General features: G+C 53.9%; 1 protein-coding gene and 1 pseudogene across 1 annotated transcript; both read right to left on the bottom strand.

Annotated features, from left to right (window-relative positions):
• Positions 1–3,198: 3,198 nt before the first annotated feature.
• LOC141996960 (mast cell protease 1A-like) lies at positions 3,199–19,784 on the bottom strand. The gene is made up of 5 exons (XM_074969254.1): positions 19,655–19,784; positions 8,094–8,241; positions 7,190–7,325; positions 6,047–6,301; positions 3,199–3,383 (listed from the first exon to the last, which is right to left on the bottom strand). Exons 1-5 carry the CDS (start codon positions 19,716–19,718, stop codon positions 3,237–3,239), a joined length of 750 nt encoding a protein of 249 aa, XP_074825355.1. The 5' UTR covers positions 19,719–19,784; the 3' UTR covers positions 3,199–3,236.
• Positions 9,800–14,080, bottom strand: LOC141996961 (granzyme H-like; annotated as a pseudogene).
• Positions 19,785–20,865: the final 1,081 nt, after the last annotated feature.

Genomic DNA, 20,865 nt, shown 5'->3' with positions numbered 1-20,865 from the left:
CATGGAGAGCCATTGATCCGCATCCCCTTTAGAACAGCCCTTCACATACTGGGCGACTATTCTCAGGTCCCCCCATCCATCTTCTTTTCTCAAGACTCAACATGCTCAGTTTTTTTCACCTCTTCTCCTAGGACGGGTTTTTGAAACCTTTTCCAGACTCATCGTTTTAACACCAGGTTCAAACTCCCCCAAAACAAGAGGTAGGAGGCATCACTGGGAACCGGACAATTGTTTGGGTAGTTTGCCATGTTCGTGTAGCTGTGTCGGTCCCAGGATATTAGAGAGACATGGTCGGGGGAGGGGATAGCTTTTATTCACGTCTGTGTGGGAAAGAGGCCGGCTTTGATATTTGCTTTGCTTGGACATGCTGGAGAATTTTCCCCAGATCAGAAGAAGAGGTCTGTGTCAAAAGCTCATCTCTTGCTTGAGAGAGTTGTGTGTGTATGGGGATAGGTGGATGACAGCGTGGTGAGACCCAGACAAACAGATATGGATGTGGACTGATAGATAAATGGGGATGGGGATAGAAAGATAGATGAATGGGGATGGACAGATGTGTGGGGATAGATGGACGGGGGTGGGGATTGATAGACAGATATATGGATGGAAATGGATGGGAATGGATAGATGGGGACATAGATGAATGGGGGTTAGATAAATAGATACAGAGAGAGAGAGAGAGAGAGAGAGAGATGGGAATAGACAGAGAGTTGGAAAGATGGATGGGGATGGATGAATAGACATGGGGATAGATAGATGGCCGGGATAGATGGATGGATGGGGATTGGCTAGAGAGATAGATCAGGATAGGATCGATCAATGGATGGGGATAGATAGACGGATGAGGATGGTAAGAAGCAGTTTGATTTTTTGTCACTAGAATAGTTTCAAACTTGTCGCACTTTTGTCCCAGAAGTTGACCCTCTGGAGTCAGGAGAGCTGATTGCTAGGCTGCTTTTAAATACCCCTTGCATCTCTGTCCCAGCAGGCAGGGTCTCTTCCAGCCCTGAGGGCACTAATTCCCTACTGGCACCCACCACATCCTCATTCTTACTCCTGTGGGAATTCTGTATCACTATCCAATGCTGAATTTGCACAGAAATTAATATCGTTTGCACAGAATTTTCTCTCCCCCCGGATCCCGAAATGGGCTGCACAGCTGCTGGCCTCCACAAGGGGCGCTGGACCCCGAAGACCCCCGCTTGCAGAGCGAAGACACTGCCCGGGGGAGGGGAGGGAGCTGGGGGGTTCCTGGCAGCTGCAGTTCTCAGCACGCCCTGGAGGAAGGCAGCAGCAGGCAGGAAACTCCATAGAAGCCCGGTACCCAGCATCAGGCTGTCTCCCCCTCTGGATCCCTGGGCTCTGGGGGGAAAGGGGGGTGTGTGTGGGTTGGGGGGCCCACAGCTGGGCTCCAGGGGTAGGGGGTGCAGGAGTCTGAGCTGGGGGGTGCCACGCAGCTGGGCTTTTGCAGGAGGAGGTGCAGTTATCTGGGCTGGGGGGATACCCCGCTCTGGGCTCTGGGCAGGAGGGGGCAGAGAAACAGGAACTGGGTTGTCGTAGGGGTTGCTTTAACTCTCTACTGCGGGGGGACAATTTGTGTGTCTCTGTATTGTTACAGATATACTTACTGCCACATATTTTGAAATCAATTACCAAAATAATTGAAACCGGTGTGATTCTATTTTGTTATTTTGACAAAGAAAATATCCAGAATTTCGAAATGTTGTGCGCAGAATTCCCCCAGGGGTATGACATGCTGCGTGAAATCTCTGAACCCAAGTGTCCTAGGTCCCAGCCCAGTGCATTTACCACAAGCCCAACCTTTCCCTATAGGGGTAAATTCCCTCCTGGGCCTGGCAGCTGCAGCAGCTGCTCTGGATATCGAGGCTCATGTTGATGGCTCACTCCCAGAATCACTTTTTTTTTTTTAAACTTTTTTTATTCATTGCTGGCAATGTAGCAGTGAATGAAACGCAGCAGGCCGCATGGCAGGGTGGGGCAGGGAAGGTGGGAAAGAGGCGATCAGCGCCGGGGATTGATCTGCAATCCGTTCAGCGTAGCCTTCACTGCGTTCCCTTCCCACTGGCCTTGTCCACACTGGGAACAGGTGTGTTTGGAATGGGAAGTGGCCCCCCAGGGGGAACTAACACACGGGAAAGGCCCAGTGAGGACAGGGCAGGCTGCAGTTTTAACACGACTTAGCAGGTCAGGTAATGACGAGGATCTCCTATACACGGTCACTCGACAGGGTGACATGGGTGAGAGCTACAAACCGCTGGGTCTGCTCCAGGGTTTGGCCCGTGTCCGTTACCCTGGGGGAAATAAACCAGCTGGTTCCCTAGTGAAGAGGCAGCCTAAGGGTTGGGATTCCCAAGGGAGCTGACAGGAGCAGGCCTTGAACCTGGTTCTTAAATCCCCTAGGCTCCCTGCATTGATGTTCATGGGATGGGCGCTGCCTGAGCGGAGCGATGGCTGGGGGAGGCTCAGCCTGGGGGGCCGCAGCCCTTCTGCAAAGCAGGCCCTATGTCTATCTATCTATCTCTCTATCTATCTCTCTCTCTCCTATTTGTCTTCTGATTTAGCAAGGTGCATAATCAGGTGTCTGACTTTAAGCACTTGCATATTCTGATTGGATGCAAAGGGGCTACGCACATGGGTTGCAATGTCGGAGTGTGCTCAGTGCCTGGCTGAATTGGGGCCCTTCTCCCTTCTCCCCACACGTCCCCTTTAACTGTAGTTTCACACCCCACAACCCCCACACCCAAACCCTCACTCAGAGGGACACTGAGCTGTGTGAGGAGTTTGGAGCAGCCCACCTCTCACGATCAGCGAAACACTCAGGAGTCCAGACACCAACAGCAGCTGCTGCAAAAAGCCATTTAGTGTATCACAAGCTGTATCTGTGACCCACAGAGCAGGGAACGTTGCATATTTTCCTCAGCGCTTTACAGAGACTATCCAGGGTACAAGCAGAAAGGAACGTGGTATGTGGTCTCCCTGGGGGGTGGCAGCTCCAGTCTGGCCCCAGGGTGGGGGACTGGCTGGCTCAGAGGGGTGGGGAATGGGACCCGGGGCCTTTCCCCATTACAGGGCGCCATCTCTGATCTGGCCACAAGGACTATGTTGATCATAAATCAATGAATAGCTAGGCCCAGACTAAGAGGGAAGTCTGATCACATGTTTGCAGGAGCAGGTTGTGTAGCAGAAGGCTGTGGCTGGCCAGGGGCTCTGTGTTGCTAGATTCCTCTCATGGTGTCAGTGATCCAGGGCATGAAGTGGGAAATCCGTGTGTACACAGCAGGAGGCGCGATGCTGTTCCTGATGCACTTGGAGACGATGCCCTCGGCCACTCCACGGCACACGAGCGGGCCTCCAGAATCGCCCTGCCCCAGAATAAACAGGGAGATGAGTTTTAATGCACTGATCAGGACTCCAGGACATCACTGTTTGGGCCATTAAAGACAGAGCATCTTCAAAAAAGAAATGAATTAGCACTGAGAAGCCCAAGATGGGGGATTCATAGAATCTAAGACCAGAAGCACCATTGTGATTATCTAGTCTGACCTCCTGTGTGATGCTGTATAAAAATAAAGATGATTAGTTACAATAATTCAGTCACTATTGTTACAAAATTGCAATCAATCTTGTACAAAGCATGTCTTGTAAAGTATCCTTGTAAAGGTTATAATCTGTTAAGTGTGATTATCCTGTTTAAATCCATGTATCATCGTTGTATCTGAAGTTATGAATATTGGCTAGGTCTATCTCAAATATGTTTTGCTCTTGGGTGACACCCACCAGGCAGATTTACATCAGGACTAGCCAGCCATGTGTTGATGGATATCAAGGGACCTCTTCAGAGGACTCCTGAAAGAGCATAGGGGTAATGGAGGCCCAGTGACCCAGCAAGGCATGGAAGGACATGGGATAAGGACTTGTGATATAAGACTCCATCTTTTGCCAGTAACTTTCCATGCACTTGGGCTGAAAGTATAAAAGTGGAGATGGTGACATCACTTCTTTGTCTTCATCCCTGCTTCACTTCTCTGGACTGTGATTTCTAACAAGGAAGATTTGAACAATGGACTGAATGACCCCACAACCTGTCTGGGTGACCCACAGAGACTTTTTGCAAGCTAGCCAATTTACCATCACTGCTATGAACCTGATCTACAGACTCTGAATGTCACTTGTAATGTATATGATTCTTTTAACCATTTAATAACACTCTTGTCTCTTTTATTTCTATAATAAAACCTTTAGTTTTTAGTTACTAAAGGTTTGGCTACAAGCATGATTTTGAGGTAAGAGCGGAACTATAGCTTGACCTGGTGAAGTGGCTGATCCTTTGGGATTAGAAGATCCCTATATATGATGAATCTGGTTTTCCCTAACCTCTCAGCATAAAGACCAGTTGCCTGGGTGGTAAGCCAAGGGCTGGACATGTGTTTTGGCTTCTTGTTAATCAGTGTGGTGAGAGAGAAGCTCACTTTTGTTACTGGCCTGGTGAAATCGAATTATAGAATAAGCCATCAGTTTTGGGCTGTGTCTGCCCTGGTTTTTGTACCAGACTGTCCTGAATTTGGCACTCTCAGCTGTGACCCACACTAGGCTGGCATGACACCGGCCATTGGATGGTCCTGAATTAATTCCTGGTTAAACTAGAGCAGATGGTTTAAAAAACCATCCAGGCTTGATGTTAAAGTTGCCAGTGATGGAGACTTTATCATCATAGCTGACGCCAGCTGGTGGGACCCAACAGCTCTGCAGTGCTAGCTGGGGCAGCTCATGCCTTTCGCTCTGGATGTCCCTGGATCAATCCCAGATGTGTCACTCAAGATGTGTTGTGTAAATGGGGAGTAGGTGGTGGGGGTTGATCTGAAGCCTCCGAAGTGGCCGGGGCTGAGGATGGGAAGCGGGAGGTGATAGAGAGGGTTCTCCCTTTCAGGAGCTTGCTCACACAGACAGGGTCTGAGTGATCAACACGTTCTGGGCTGGGAAGGAATCTTTCCCCCGGTCAGAGTGGTGGGGACCTTGCAGGGCGCAGGGGGGTTCACCTTCCTCTGGGGCATGGGTCACCCATTGCAACAATCTGGGCACATCTCTCCTAATCCATTTCCTGCCACTGTGGGGCCTCGGGCATTGGTGGCCCCTCAGTCCCTGCTGTTCTCTGCCTGTCGCCACCACAGGTTTGTCTCCAGTGGGCAGTGCTTAATTTGTGCCCGGGCTGAGCCCCAGCATCGCCAGATTTGGCCGTCCATAGCCCTGGCGCCTCTGGGCCTGCTGCATCAGGTACGAATGTAAAAAATTGCTTGAGCCCTGGCACCTAATTGCTTAAGTCCTGACACCTCTTTGATTACAAGTTAAGCCCTGCCTGTGGGCCGTGATGCCTTGGTCACATTTTGGCTGTTGGTTTTAGTGTGCGGATGCTGGGCAGGGTTGGTGGCCTGTGATCTACAAATTTTCAGACTGGATGATCTGGTCTGGTCTGGTCTCAACTCTGCCATGCCATGACTCCGAGGAGGGGCTCGTCTAGGATTTGAAAGAGTGAAAGAGCCAGCTTGGGGCTGTCACTGACTGTAGTGCTCAGGAATTGGGTGATGTCCCTGTCAACAGCGTGGGAGCCCTCCAGTGGGGCTCACACTGTCCTATGTCTCCTACATTACTGGAACCCGAGCAGAGCAGCCGTGGGCTGGGAGCCAGGCCTCATGGGTTGTGCGTCGTTAATGAATGTCGTTATTTGGACCCTGCCACCCTGTGTCATTCTTTCCACACTCCCATGGCGTGTGAATCAGGCAGGGAGGGGCTGCGGGATACCCCTGGCCAATGCGTGACAATAAGGAGGTGAAGGTGTCAGTGTACGACCTGGGTGGAAGGCTCTACAGTAGGATAGGCACGTTACCAGGGTCTAGTCATTTAGGGTTAGACAATCAATAGGGCTGAGGTCCCACTGCACTTGCCAGGCCCCTGTGAGCCCCGGCTGACTCCACAATGCAGCTGAGGAAGGACAACCAGCAGCAGGAGCCCAAGCCAATCAGCCACTTACCAGATAAATTGACTTCTGGTCATCAGGGTCCCCTGCGCACAGCATGCTGGAGGGGTAATAGTAACGGTACCGGTTGTAACAGGTCTCATCGCTTATCACCAACAGGTTCACTTCCTGAAGGGTGTTGGGTGTATCAGTCAGGCTAGTCCTCCCCCAGCCAGCCACGCTGCACATGGTCCCCGGGCTCACTCTGTGATGAGCAGAAGTCAAATTAATCAGTCCCACCTCTTCAGTCAGACGCGCCTTGTGTTGCAGCTGTTGGGGCAAAGAGGGGAGGGGAATGAAACAGCCCATGAAGTGCAGTCAGAGTGTATGTGTGTGTGTGTCTGTGTGTGTGTGTCAGATGGAGACAACTCAGAAACTCAAGACTCAAGGTGATGGGATGGGGGTGAAACCTGCAGCAGTAGGAGGTCCTTGGGGGCAGGGGGATGAGAGGGGGAAGATACCTGCAGCAGTGTGAGGTCACTGGGGGCGGGGTGATGGGAGGGGGACTACATTCCCTGTAAGTTGCACGCCTCCACGGCCATGCAGGAGGCCACCAAGGGCCGCACAAATGTGCACATTGCACTCACGGGCGTGGGGTGAGGTGGGGGCGGTGATGAGGGAGCTTGGGGCATGCGGGGCCTCAGCAACTCCCCCAGCACCAGGGCTGCGGTGCGGCAGGGAGAGACGCCTCTCTGCCCTGCCCAACCCCGGGGCTGCCACAGGGAGAGAGGACTCCCGCAGCCCTGGAGCTGCTGCAGCTGGGAGAGATGCTCTCCCCCAGCCCAGGTGCTTCTTCAGGGAGAGAGGGCTGGGGGGAGTCCTCTCTCTCCGCCGCAGCCCTGGGGCAGCCTGCACCCCAAACCCCTCATCCCTGGCCCCACCTCAGAGCCCTCACCCCCCAAGCCTCAACCCTCTGCCCCAGCCCTGAGCCCCCGCCCGCACTCCGAACCCCTCGGCCCCACCCCCGCCACACATCCCCTCCATATTGCTGCACATAACAATATTCATTCTGCACATGGATGGTAATAATTAGTGAGAACGTTGGATGGGGCCAGTATCGGCAGCAGTGTGAGGTCACTGGGGTGGGGTGATGGGATGGGGACGGTACCTGCAGGAGTATGAGGTCACTGGGGCGGCGTGATCGGATGGGGGCCGTACCTGCAGCAGCATGATGTCATTGCTAATGGTGTCTCTGTTGTATCGCGGGTGCAGGATCTGGCGCCTCACAGGTATTTTCTGTTGGCTCCATTCCCGTTGTCTAATGTTATGGGCTCCCAGTGTGACAGTGATCTCGCTGTAAAACCCAGGAGCAATCCATGGGGCGTTAGGGGCAGGAGCGTATGTCAGGGGCAGACGGGCACATGAGGGTCTGACTCATGAACAGTGACATGGAGGGGACGGGGCAGTCTGGGGCTGTCAGGCTGAGGTCTCAGGCTCAGCTTCTGCCAGCAAAAATGTACATACCCCTGTACACATTGCCAGCTCCGATCCGGCTCCGTTGCTGAGGATTGGCTGGCTTGGAGGTGTGGGGGTGGGGGGGAATGGAACAAGGGGCATTTCCCTTCTAGTGGGCACTGGTTGCAGCATGAACAGTTGCCCAGTGGCATTGGGGTCCCAGCCTCTATCTCCACTAGTCCCTTGTGCTGTTCCCTTGAGCTGCTTCACTCCTTATTGTTCTCCCTGCCCCTGGGTCTCAGCTCCCATCCAGCATGATCCACACAGGGGTCTATGCCTAGCTCCCCCCAGCTCAGAGCCCTGCAGAGCTGTCCTGGGGCTGTGAGCCCCTCCCTGCCCTGATCTGGACAATGGGCCAGACCCCAGCTGGTTTCAATGGCCATAGCCCCATTGATTTACCCAGCACTGGAGCTGGACCATGGTTTGCCGAGGCCCCGAGAAACACACCAACGCCCCCTGAGCAGATCAGACCCCTGGGCTCTGCTCTCCCAGCCTGTCCTACTAACTGCTCCTTCCTTGCAACCTACCACGGTGCCAGAGCTTCTGGCTCCCCCATCACCTGCTAACGCCCGACCTGCCCCGACATCCCCAGCACAGAGGCGCTTACTCTCCCTGGCAGTGAGCGGCCGTCAGCACAAAGTTTGTCTTCACCAGGAACCCTCCGCAGTGATAGCTCTTGTCTCCACGTTGTATTTCCAGATTGGCCATGTAGGGCCTGGAGTGGGGCTGGGCTTGCTGTCCCCCAATGATCTCACCTGTGGAGGGGAGACCAGGTTCATACAAAGAACCCCATCATCTCCTTGGGCCGGACTGGGACTGAGCTCCCCATCCCGAAGGGGAATCCCCACAGCCTCAACCCACCCCCTATGATGCTCTCCCTGGGGGATCCCTGCGCCTGGAACTCTGTCCCCTGAGCTCTCCCCCAGACTGGACACCCCATGGGACTGGGAGGTAAATCGAAAGATTTGTCCTCGCTGGGTGGAGAATCAGTGCCAAATGCACAGGGAGTGGGTCAGTAATTGCACTGCCTTGAGTTAATGGCATTCAGGGCCAAGGTCACCCCAAATTAGGCCAGGCAAGCCCCAAAAGGGCACTGACAATCTTACTGGCTAAATTTCCTTCAGTCAGGTTCCATTCCCCACTCCAATTCTGCTCCCTTTGCACTTCCAGTGTTGTCAATGCCGTGGGTAAAGAGACAGGGAGAGATCGTTTTGGGCATCTGCTCACCCTTCTTATAGCTGTTTCTCCTCTACAAGAACCATCACCAGCTGAGGTTCATGATACAGAAAGTGTGTGAACAGGAACCCCAAGCTGTTTCTTTGTCACAATGTAATTTTTTTGTCCATGTCCTCTTTCCTGCTCAAGAATGGCCACTTAATCAGGTGATAGTCCAATTGATTACATTGACACCTGGCTGAGGCATTCGCTAGTCTTCTGTCTCTGGCGAACTGGTCTGTGGCTGCTCCCCAGACTTGGAACATATCTTAGTAAAACCATACAGTAGAATATTATAACTTTAGCTGCCACACATATTTTACCAGGACAGTAATGATCAGCAAAGTATGAATTTTTAGACAATACCTCACAAGGCATGCTTTGTATAAAATTTATCATAGTCCTGTAAAAGAGGTGAACATATGGGTATAGATTGTCACAGGCCCCTAGATAGCACCCACTGAACCCAATCCCTGAGACCCCCCATTCACCCCAAAATCCCAGGGGCCCCTGATCCCAGCCGTACTCACCAGCCCAAGCCCCAGGGGGCAGGAGAAAGGCCATGGGGAGCAGGAGCAAGATCTGTACCTTCATATTTGGAGTCAGTGCAGGGACAGTGCATCTGCCTCAGGCCTGGGGGCTTTATAGACTCAGCAGGGGGGAGATCTTGGGGGCAGGAAACCTCAGGGTCGTCCACACACTCATCAAATGCAGGGCTCAGGCATCTCAGTTTCTAACCACAGCCAACCACGTGGGGTGAGGGGAAGTCACGCCCTGTGTCAGCCAGGAAGCCTGCACAGCTGGATGGATGCTGCCTGTCCGGGTCTCTCCATAGCTCAATGGATGATGGACCACTGAATGGAGAGGATCCCGGTGGACACAAGGGAGCTGACAGGAGCAGGCCTTGAACCTGGTTCCTAAACCCCCTAGGCTCCCTTGATTGATGTTCATTGGATGGGCGCTGCCTGAGCGAGCGATGGCTGTGGGAGGCTCAGCCTGGGGAGCCGTAGCCCTTCTGCATAGCAGGCCCTATATCTGGGCCTCTCCAAAGGACCAAAGTGGCGCAGCTCCAGCCAGTGCAGCGATTTCTGGAGCAGCTCAGGGCTGCAGCCTCTTCATCGTCTCCTGTATCCAGGAGATGAAGGTGGAGACACTTGTGTACACCCCAGGGGGGGTCCCATCCTCGGATCCCCAAGAGACGGTGCCCTGGGCTGTTTTCCCACACATCGGGGGCCCCCAGAGTCGCTCTGTGAAATGGAATAAACCACAGATGGAGAACAGCCCAGTGAGTCGTTTCTTGCTGATGAGCAGCTCATGGGCAGTGACACCGCACAACCCCCCTTCCCCCCCACCCCCCCGGCAGCTGGCTTCAGTGTCAGCCCCTGATGTCCCCCCAGTCTCCGATTGGCCCTCCCACAGCCCAGCTGGTTTCAATGCCCCACCCACTCCCCTGTCCAGCGGCTCTCTGCCTCCCCCTGAGAAAAGACAAGTTATTTTCCCATTCATTTGTACAGCACTGGGTGCAGCAGGGCCTGATCCCTGTTAGCCACTCATAGGCCTGACTGCAACCCCAACAGCCTCATTAATAATAATGATTTCTCAAGGATGCTAGAAGCCAGGAGCACATTTACCTTTGCACAGTTTTTGTTCGTCTTCGGATCCCCCCCCACACACACATCATTTTGGAGGCGTCATAGTATTGATATGTGTCATTACGTTTCCTCAGACGCTTGGCATCCTTCATCACCACCGCATCTACCCCCTGGAGCGTGGCCAGTGTCAATTCACTCTCTGTGCTCGTGCTGCCCCAGCCAGCGACGCTGCACTAAGTCCCTGTCTTTACAACCTCTTTGGCCCGGGGCAGGGCGATGGTACCCACCCCTGTATTGAGCTTCGCTGTCTTGGCCAGCTGAGAGACAAGATCAACATGAGGGTCGCACTCAAGGACACAGAGAGACACCCATAACCCCAGCAAAACACGTAACTATGGGGTCAGTGGGGGCAGGGTGATGGGATGGGGACGGTACCTGCAGCAGTGTGAGGTCACTGGGGGCGGGGTGATGGGATGGAGGCGGTAAAGACAGTAGTGTGGGGTCACGGGGGGTGGGGGGATGGGATGGGGCGGTCCCTGCAGCAGCATGATGTCATTGTTTAGGGTGGTCTTGTTGTATTTTGAGTGTGGGATCTTTCCACACACAGGGATCTTTTGTCGTTTTATGTCCAGTACTTGTTTTATGTTATGGGCTCTTAGGGACACAGTGATCTCGCTGTAAAAGCCAAGCGCAATGCATGAGTTGTAGGGGCAGGAGCATACGTGAGGTGGGGGATGGGCACATGTGGGTCTGACTCATGGACAGTGGTATGGGGAGACAGGGCAGACTGGGGCTCTCAGGCCAAGATCTCGGACTCCGCTTCTGTGATGAAAAACTAACTCCGGTGGGCACAGGGCCTTTCCCCAGTGGCATTGGGGTCCCATCAGGTGTCTCCACCAGCACAAGGGCTGAGCTTCTTCACTCCTCGTTGTCCTCCTGCCGGGCCCTTGGGTCTCAGCTCCCCTCCGGCCCAGTGACCCTTTCCCAGCTAGATCCACACAGGGGTCTATGCCCTGCTCCTCCGAGCCCAGAGCCCTGCAGAGCTGCCTGGGGCTGTGAGCCCCTCCCTGCCCCAATCTGGGCAATGGGCCAGACTCCAGCTGGTGTCACTGGCCATAGTTCCATTGATTTACCCAGCACTGGATCTGGACCATGATTTGCAGAGGCCCCTACCATAGGCGCCAACTTCTCCTGGGGCTGGTGGGTGCTCGAACCCCCACAGCCCTCTGCCCTGCCCCCATTCCAACCCCTTCCCCAAAGTCCCCGCCCCAACTCCACCCCTCCCTGCCCCTATTGGACTCCTTCCCCAAATCCCCACCGCGGCCCCGCCTCTTCCCTGTCTCCTCCCCTGAGCGCACTGTGTTCCTGCTCCTCCCCCTCCCTCCCACAGCTTGTTATGCTGCGAAACAGCTGTTTGGCGGTGGCAAGCGCTGGGAGGAGAAGCGGGAACGCATTGCGCTCAGGGGAGGAGGCAGAGGCGGAGGTGAGGTGAGTTGGGACGGAGGGGGGCAGGGCAGGGAGCTTGGCTGCTGGTGGGTGCAGAGCACCCACCAATTTTTCTCCAGGGGTGCTCCAGCCCTGAAGCGCCCACAGAGTTGGTGCCTATGGCCCCTACAGACAAGCTGACGCCGCCTGAGCAGACCAGACCCCTGGGCTCTGCTCTCCCAGATTTACCTACTAACTGTTCCTTCCCTGCAACCTAAGATGGCACCAGAGCTCCCGGCTCCCCCATTACCTGCTAACCCTGACCTGCCCCGACGTCCCCTGCTCAGAGGCGCTTACTCTCCATTGCAGTGAGCAGCTGTCAGCACAAAGTTCTCTGACACCAGGAACCCTCCACAGTGAAATCTCTTGTCTCTGTGTTGTATTTCCAGACAGGCCATGTAAGGCCTGGAGTGGGGCTGGGCTTCCCAGCCCCCGATGATCTCACCTGGGGGGAAACCAGGCTGACACTAAGAGCTCCCATTGTCTCCTTGGGCTGGGCTGGGACTGAGCTCCCCATCCTGAAGGGGAGCCCCCAACCTCATCCCACCCCCTGTGATGCTCTCTCTGGAGGATCCCTGTTCCTGGAACACTGCCCCCTCCTCAGCTCTCCCCCAGACTGGACACCCCATGGGGCTGGAAGGTAAATCTGAAGCTCTGACCTGCCTGGGTGGAGAATCGGTACCAAATGCACTGGGAGTGGGTCAGTAATCGCACTGCGTGGAGTTAACAGTGTTGGGGGGGGCAATGTCATCCCAGATTAGGCCAGGCAGCCCCCAGAACGGCACTGAGAGGTCCCTTGGGGACGCTTCTCCTTCTCCGTCAACCCACAGTGACCAACCAGGGCTGCTCCAAGACTGACCCACCAATTTTTTGGTCCAGTGGAAAATTGTAGTTTTTACTAAGGGTATGTTTTTGTTCTCAAAAAGCCTTTTCTCTCCTTGAACATGTCTGATTTTTTTCTTGTGAAGCTGATTCTTTCCCCCCAGTTTTTGGTAATTTTTAGGTGGAAGTTTCCAGGTTTTGCTTGCTGTAAAAGAAAGTTTTGGGGTTTTTCCCATGGAAAAATAAAAAACCTTTTGTGATCAGCTCCAAACAAGTCTCCACCCAAGGGGATGGATGAGTTGGAAAAGGCCACCTTCAACAAATTCCTGTTACAGTAGAGCCTCAGAGTCACCAACACCAGAGTTAGGAACTGATCTGTCACCCACACACCCCCTTTGGGACTGGACGTGTGCAATCAGGCAGCAGCAAAGACCAAAAAAAGGAAGAAGAAGAAGAAGCAAGAACAGCACAGCGCTGTGTTAAACGTAAACTACTTAAAACAATAAAGGGAAAGTTTTAAAAAAAGGTTTGGCAAGATCAGGAAACAGTTTCTGTGCTTGTTTCATTTCAATTAAGAGGCGGATACTCAGAGGTTAAGCAAACCTTTTTTTCCCCTCCTTGTAACAAGCTTTTACATACTTGAAAACGGTTATCATGTCCCCTCTCAGTCTTCTCTTTTCCACACTAAACAAACCCAGTCAGGCCCCCCCGACCGTGCCAGGTGCTGCCTAGACCCCAACCGAGATCAGGGTCCCCCCCATTGTGCGAGGCGCTGCACAGACCCCAACCAAGATCAGGGTCCCCGCCATTGTGCGAGGCACTTCACAGACCCCAACCAAGATCAGGGTCCCCCCATTATGCCAGGTGCTGCATCGACCCTGACCAAGATCAGGGCTCCCATTATGCCGTGTGCTCCTATGACCCCGTCCAAGATCAGGGACCCCATTGCGCCAGACCTTGCACTGACCCACAACCCCTGCCCCAAAGAGTGTCCAGTTCAAACAGACACAGGAAGAAACAATTTTCTTATTGTATAGATGGGGAAACTGAGGCCCAGGGAGATTGTTCCTAAGTGGTTTGGGTGCCCAGTTCCCATCAGCACTCCATGAAAATCCCAGTTCCAGGGACTGGCCCAGTATTCCCACAAGGAGCCTGGGAAGAGCTGGGAAATGGTCCCAGATTTCTTGGGTCCCAGCCCTGTGCCTTAGCCCTGTGAGCAACCCCCCTGCCTGGGGCTTGGCTTGACAGTGGGATCCCAAAACAGCCTGAGGGTCCCCAGCCACACTCAGGAAATGCTTCAAGTTTCCTATAGCCCGAGCAGGATCTGGGGGAGATCCTCACTGATGCCCACAGCTCCAGCTGCCAGGTGAGGGTGCCACTCCCCACAGGTTCCAATTCCTTCCCCACACTCACCAGCCTGAGCCCCAGGGGGCAGGAGAAAGGCCACAGGTAGCAGGACCAGAATGAAGAGCTGCATCATCTGAGCCATCCACGGTCAGGCATGGAGCCTCTGCCTTAGCCCCGGGAGTTATATGGACCAGGCAGGAGTCTGGGAGGGCCCAGCCTGGAAACCACAGAGGCAGGTACACTCCTGCCCGGAAACTTCTACCCCGGATGGGCCAGGAGCAGAGACGCCCGCTGGGGAAGCCTCCAGCCACAGCTGTGCCCACATCAGGGCAAGGGGTTTCCTGCTCTGGTGCCCACCCAGCCTGGCTGCGGATGTGGTTCACCCTGCCCCCTCCCTACTACAGGTGTAAAAAACACCCCTGGGCTTCTCTGCACTAAGATACCCAGACCCACAAATTTCAAGGCCTGGAGGGACCAGGGTGACCTCCCAGCCTGACCTCCCTGGGCACCCCAGAGTCAGAACCCACCCAGCGACTCCTGCCTCCACCACAGCCCCAGGTCCCCTGGCTCCCTGGTCAAAGTTTGCACCTTAACACATTGCTGTTATTTGCTTTAGGGTGGCACCTAGACAGATCAGGGCTCCCCATTGTGCTGAGCACTGCTCAGACCCCAAATCCCTGCCCCCAAAGAGTTTCCAGTTCAAACAGACACAGGCAGAATCATTCTCACGGTACAGACGGGGAAACTGAAGCACAGTGAGATTGTTCCTACACCTGTTTAAGGGGATTGGGTGCTCAGTTTCCATCCGTCCTCCATGAAATTCCCAGCCCTGGGGACTGGCCCATGAAATCCACAGGGAGCCTGGGCTGAGCTAGGCACTTGTTGGTGACACTGGGCACTACTCTAGGTAACTCGGGAGGGTGGAAGACCACGAGTGTCAATGAAGCCCTCTTGCTCCAGACAAACTGAAGCCCCTCTGCTCCTTGAACTTTCTGTGACCCTGCACAACTCTGAGGAAGCTAGCACACAAACAGGCAGGTCTGCACACGGCTCGCTAGCCAAGGCCGGCTTCGGCCTGGGAAACGTCTAGATAAGGCAGAAATGTTTAGCAAAAACTAGTAACAAATAGACCCAAATAAGGCAAGGCTCGACCCAAATAAGGCAATGCTACGGAGGAAAAACACAACTGGCTGCTTTAGCTGATTGGCTACGGTATTGTACAGGGCAACAGGTAATTGGTTGTATAAGCTTGTGTAGTGAAATAGGAAAAGGTATAAATTGTATACTGTAATCTGCATTTGGGGCTGCAGGATTTGAGACAGTTCAGTCTCCCTGCAGCCTATCTGAAGCTTCAGATAAATCTCTCTGCTTCTCCACCCTGTTGTGGTCATTGGCGCGACGCATACCAGGCAACGAACCAGCTGTTGCTTGCCTCGGGCACTCTGTGCCGGCAACAAACTGGTCCCAGATTTCTTGGGTCCCAGCCCTGAGCCTTAGCCCCACAGCCGGCCTTCCTGTCTGAGGCATGGATTGGCAGAGGGGTCCCACAGGAGCCGGTGGGGGTTGGGACACCCAACCCCTCAGGGTGCTCTGAGAGCCCCAGCCTCACTCACTCCCTGTCAGTGGAGGTGCCATCCCCCTGGGGGATTCACATACACAGAGAAGGGAGCATTAGTGGTCCAGCCATCCTCCATCCCACCTTCCCCAGGGGTCAGTCCTGAATTCTCCAGCCAACCCCCCCGAAGGTCTTGGATTCCATTTGGTGGCCCCTACTGTAGCTACCTGCAGGATCCAGATAGCGGGTGGGTCCAGCACTGGCAGGATGAGGAGATGGGTCTAGAACAGGGGTGGGCAAACTTTTTGGCCTGACGGCCACATCGGGGTGCGAAACGGTACGTAGGGCCGGGTAGGGAAGGCTGTGCCCCCCAGACAGCCTGGCCCTGCCCCCTATCCGCCCCCTCCCACTTCCCGCCCCCTGACTGCCCCCCTCAGAACTCCCAACCCATCCAACCGCCCCTGCTCCTTGTCCCCTGACCGCCCCCTCCCAGGACCCCACACCTGAAACGGCCCCCCCCGGGATCCCACCCCCTATTCAACCCCCCCAGCTCCCTGTCCCCTGACTGACCCCCAGCCCCATCCTCCCCCGCCCCCTTGACAGGCCCCCCAGGACTCCCACACCCTATCCAACACCCCCGTTCCCCGACCCCTGACTGCCCCAGAACCTCCCCCTATCCAACCGCTCCCTGCTCCCTGACTGCCCCCCGGGACCCCCACCCCAACTGCTCCCTGTCCCCTGACTGCCCCCCGGGACCCTCTACCCAACCCCCCCACTGCCGCCCGCGCGTGTGCACCGCCACCGCTCCCTTACCATGCCGTTCAAAGTGGCGGGAGCTCGCAGCCCTGCTGCCCACGTGGCGGCGTAACTGCGGGGGAGGGGAGACAGCGGGGGAAGGGCCGGGGACTAGCTTCCCTGGCCAGGAGCTCAGGGGCCGGGCCGGAGCGTTCCGCGGGCCGGATGTGGCCTGCGGGCCGTAGTCTGCCCACCTCTGGTCTAGAACCTAGTGCTGTTGTTCTAGAATGGATGGGCATTGGTGTGCATCAATCTAGAACTGAACTGTTGTATCCTTGGGGGCAGCAGTTTTAGGAAGAAATCACTTGAGACACAGAGAGCAGTAAACCTGAAAAGCAGCCATTTATTGCCACACACTGAGCTGACCGACCAGTCAAAACTGGCTGGGCTATCCCTAATAATCTGACGCAGGTGCCATAGCAACAACAAGATTCTATTACCATGACAACCAAATACACAACATGAACTACTTGTATATGTAGATGTGGATCGATCTAGACTGGAATTGTTTGATCAAGATTGTTGGGGACACTGGGGCATGGCCACTAGGTAACTCGAGGGGATGGAAGACCACGAGTGTCGATGAAGCCCCCACGCACTAGGCCCAAGTGTCCGTGGCACCCCCCTGCCTGGAGGCACTCGCAGCAGCTCTGCGTACTAGGCCCAAGTGTCCTTGGCCCCCCGACCTGGAGGCACTCGCAGCAGTTATTCTGAGGATCTGCAACAATATGTTGCAGAGTCAGACTGCCTGAAACTAAACAAGGCCAAACAGGGCTGATATGGAAGAACAATGCTGAATAAAGCAGCTTTATGTATGGTTTAACAAATGATACAGAGAACAAGGGCACTAGCTGGTAACTGGATTGGCTGGCTATATGGATACTTAGGGCAGCTTGCTATTGAATAAGTATGCTAAAAAAAGAATGTATAAAAGCCTGTATAACTTCCTGCTCTGCGTGCAGGATTTGAGATTCTAATCTCCCTGTACCTTTTTGAAGCTTCAAATAAACTTTTCTGCTTCTCCACCCCGTTGTGATTATTGAGTGAAGCATACTGGGTAACGAACCCCTGCTGTTGTTTTGCCTCTCGGCACTGGGTGCCGGCAACAAGATAAATCCTGAATGGACCGAAATGGATCCAGCAACATATTTGTGCATCTGCTTTGCTCAAGCAGGGACCTCGAATACTTCGGGAATGGCTCTAGATAGGCAATGGTGGGTCTGTATGGGGATGTGTGGATCCCATCCCTCATCTGTCAGACATGCCAAGTCCATGAGCAGCATCTCAAGCAAAGTGGTGGAATTGCTGAGCTGGGACTCCATCAGTAGAGATGCTTAGGGAGAGCAATATAACTGATACCAATCAATATGGTTCCATGGACAGCAGGCCTTGTTAAATGAAGATGATGTCGTTCTTGGACAACATTACAAGGCTGGTTGATAGAGGCGACCATGCTGAGGCAAGAGAGAGATTTGGACTCCTGGAAGACATTTGCCAAAGTGCCGCATGACTTTCTCATTGAGACACGGTAACACCAACATGTTTTAATCCAGGTGAAATGGGTTAGAAACTGGTTTGCTGACTGCATGCAAAATGCAATGTTGAATGGGGAATTAAAGAGGGTTTCCAGGGGATCCCACCAGGACCTGTTCTTGGCCCTGGGCTCTAAAGCAGTTCATGCTTTTATTTCTGTCAGGTGCCCCAGTTCAATCCCTGGTGTATCAGCTAAGACAACAGCCATCACAGTCCAGCTCCTATAGCCACATTGCCAGCACTTCTTTTACTCTCTGCTTCACCAACTCACCACTTCTCGCCCCTCCTGTCTCTCGCACGTGGAGAACAGCTGTCCCACCGAGCAAAGCCTCAGCTCCTGCCTTTGCTAGGTGCACCCAGGGAAGTCAATGGACCCACGTGGTTTGGCATCTACTACAGCTTTTCCACATACCTGTGTGTTGGGTGCAATGGCTGTGGGATCCCCACATGGCTAAAATGACTTCTTTGCATTGATCTAAGAAAGCAGACGCCCCGCCCGCAACAAGGTTTGCCCCAACCCCCAGCAATAACATTGGACCATCTCCTCCCCAGGCGCTGGACCCCTGCTTTCAAATGAATGGGGATGGGGAGACCACATCTCCCAGGCACCCCTGACAGTCTCAGCCTTAAGACAATCAACTCCCCCCATCCCATAGTTAGCCAATGCGAACCCCTGAGCACAGCACTGGGAGATCAAGGGAAGAAGAGATCCCCTGGGGTTTAGTTGACAGGCACCTGTCACCACCAATCATGGGCAAAGATCATGCTTTAGAAGGCTACAGGGCACCAGCTGTGTAACATCTGGAGCCCAGCACAACTAGCCCTCATGTTTCCAATATTTGGTGCCTCAGTTGCTGGAAGCCATTTCCCTCTAGGGAGGGCAGGCTTCGATCTGGCCCAAGGTCAGGGGGCTGGCTGGCTCAGGGATGGGGAGCTGGGACATGGGTCTTTCCTCTCAAGGTCACCTCGGTCCTCCTGTCACAGTCCCTTTTTGCCCTTCCCCAGATCTTCTTAAATGGTCTGTGGCTAACACTGATCAGTATCAGTGCCGGGTGAGACAACACGCCCCGATCCCCTGTAATAGTCTGTACCTTTATGTTCAACCCTTTACAGGATTGTGATAAATTTCATACAAAATATGCCTTGTGAGGTATCGTTTGAAAAGTCTCTCATCACATGTTCCTGCAATCTTACAGGGTGAATTGGCTTCCGTCAGGATCCTTTCCCCAGTCCAATGCTACTTCCTTTGTACTTTCGGTGTTGTGAGAGCCGTGGGTAGAGAGAAAGAAAGAGATCATTTGGGGTGTCTGCTCCACCTTCTTGTAGCTCTTTCTCTTCTTTGAGAATTATCTCCAGCTGAAGTTTACGAGACATAAAGTCTGTATGGAAAGGAACCCCAAGCGGTTTCATTGTCTAGATGTAGATTTGTTTGCCAACACCCTCTTTCCTGCCCAAGAATGGCCACTTAACCAGGTGATGGTCCATTTGATTTTGTTGACACCTGGCTGAGGCATCACCTAGCCTTTTGTCTCTGGAGAACTGGTTTGTGGCTGCTCCCCAGATCTGCAGTATGTCGTAGTAAAACCATACAGTAGAATCTTATAACTTTATATGCCACATATATTTTACCCAGACAATAATGGTTTTTTGAATGATACCAGACAAGGCATACTTTGTACAAAAGTTATCACAGTCCCGTAAGAGGGGTGAACCTTGGGGTACAGAAAGTCACAGGCCCTTAGATACCACCCGCTGAGTCCCCATCCCTAAGACTTCCCCATTTATCCCAAAGCCCCAGGGGCCCCTGATTTCATCTGTACTCACCAGCTTGAGCCCCATGGGGCAGGAGAAAGGCCATGGGGAGCAGGAGCAAGATCTGTAGCTGCATGTTCAGAGTCAGTGCAGGGAGCAGTGGCAGGAAACCTCAGGGTCACCCACACACTCATCCAAATGCAGAGCTCAAGAGTCTCAGTCTCTAACCACAGCCTGTGTGGTTGGCTGTGGGGAAGGACAGAGCGTGCAACAGCCCAGCAGCTGGGGATCCTGGAAACTGCATGGCTGGGTTGCTGGAGAGCTGGATGTATGTTGCCCAACTGGACCACTGCCCAGCTCGATGGATGCTGCCTAGCTGGGGAGGCTACAAAGCTGGCTCCCTGGACTTCTGCATGGAAAAGACCCTGCTGGGGATATGTCTAGGAGGATCCAGGACTACTCTGGATGGAGGCTCACATCAGTGCTTCTTCATAGAATATCAGGGTTGGAAGGGACCTCAGGAGGTCATCTAGTCCAACCCCCTTCTCAAAGCAGGACCAATCCCCAATTTTTGCCCCAGATCCCTAAATGACCCTGTCAAGGATTGAACTCACAACCCTGGGTTTAGCAGGCCAATGCTCAAACCACTGAGCTATCCCTCCCCCCTCTTGGCACATCTGGGACTCTTTCTCATCTGCCCCATCCTCACTCAGCTCCCTGCCCATGTCTCTGTGCTGGGGGCTGGGGGTGACACTGATTGATCTCAGTGGTGGGGAACACGGCCCTTTGATCTTTCTCATGGTGGCCCAGCCATCGGCCTCGATCATAGCAACAATGGCAAGAGGGCTTCTTGATGCGCATTTCTACACTACAATCTTAAGTCAACATTCAAAAACCAAAAATTGTTAGGTCAATTTGCAGCCACAGTAGTTATTCCTGTGGCTGATGTCAGCACTACCTTCCAGAGCCTGGGATAGACCCCAAGAGTCCTGGTTCCCAGGCCCCCCACCGCTCCTACCTAGATACTCCATTCCTCTCCGAGTTGGGGAGAGAAACCAGGAGTCCTGTCTCTCAGCCCCCTGTGACCCAGAGGCCCCATTTGGTGCCAACCAATGAAGTGTTCACTGTCCTTCACAAGCCACTCAGGTCTCACACCCGACAAACTCACTACACCTAAGACATCATTTCCCTGGGGCTAACCCACATCATAGCAAGGATCTTTGAAAGTATAAAAGAGGGGAAGTGACATCATCACTTGGCCTCTCTCCCCCTGCCCTCCCATC

The sequence above is a fragment of the Natator depressus genome, chromosome 13 (genome assembly GCF_965152275.1).
Source record: "Natator depressus isolate rNatDep1 chromosome 13, rNatDep2.hap1, whole genome shotgun sequence".
Classification (NCBI taxonomy): Eukaryota; Metazoa; Chordata; order Testudines; family Cheloniidae; genus Natator; species Natator depressus.
The sequence above is the reverse complement of the archived record's forward strand: the minus strand, read 5'-3'. Positions and strand labels throughout refer to the sequence as shown.

Excerpts from the sequence above, each read along its gene's own strand:
- LOC141996960 (XM_074969254.1), bottom strand. The coding sequence starts at position 19,718 with ATGCAGCTACAGATCTTGCTCCTGCTCCCCATGGCCTTTCTCCTGCCC. Across the intron at positions 7,326-8,093 it reads GCCGCTCACTGCCAGGGAGA|CGAGATCACTGTCACACTGG; the intron begins GTAAGCGCCTCT and ends TGGGTTTTACAG. Across the intron at positions 3,384-6,046 it reads ACCAGAAGTCAATTTATCTG|GGCGATTCTGGAGGCCCGCT; the intron begins GTAAGTGGCTGA and ends ATTCTGGGGCAG.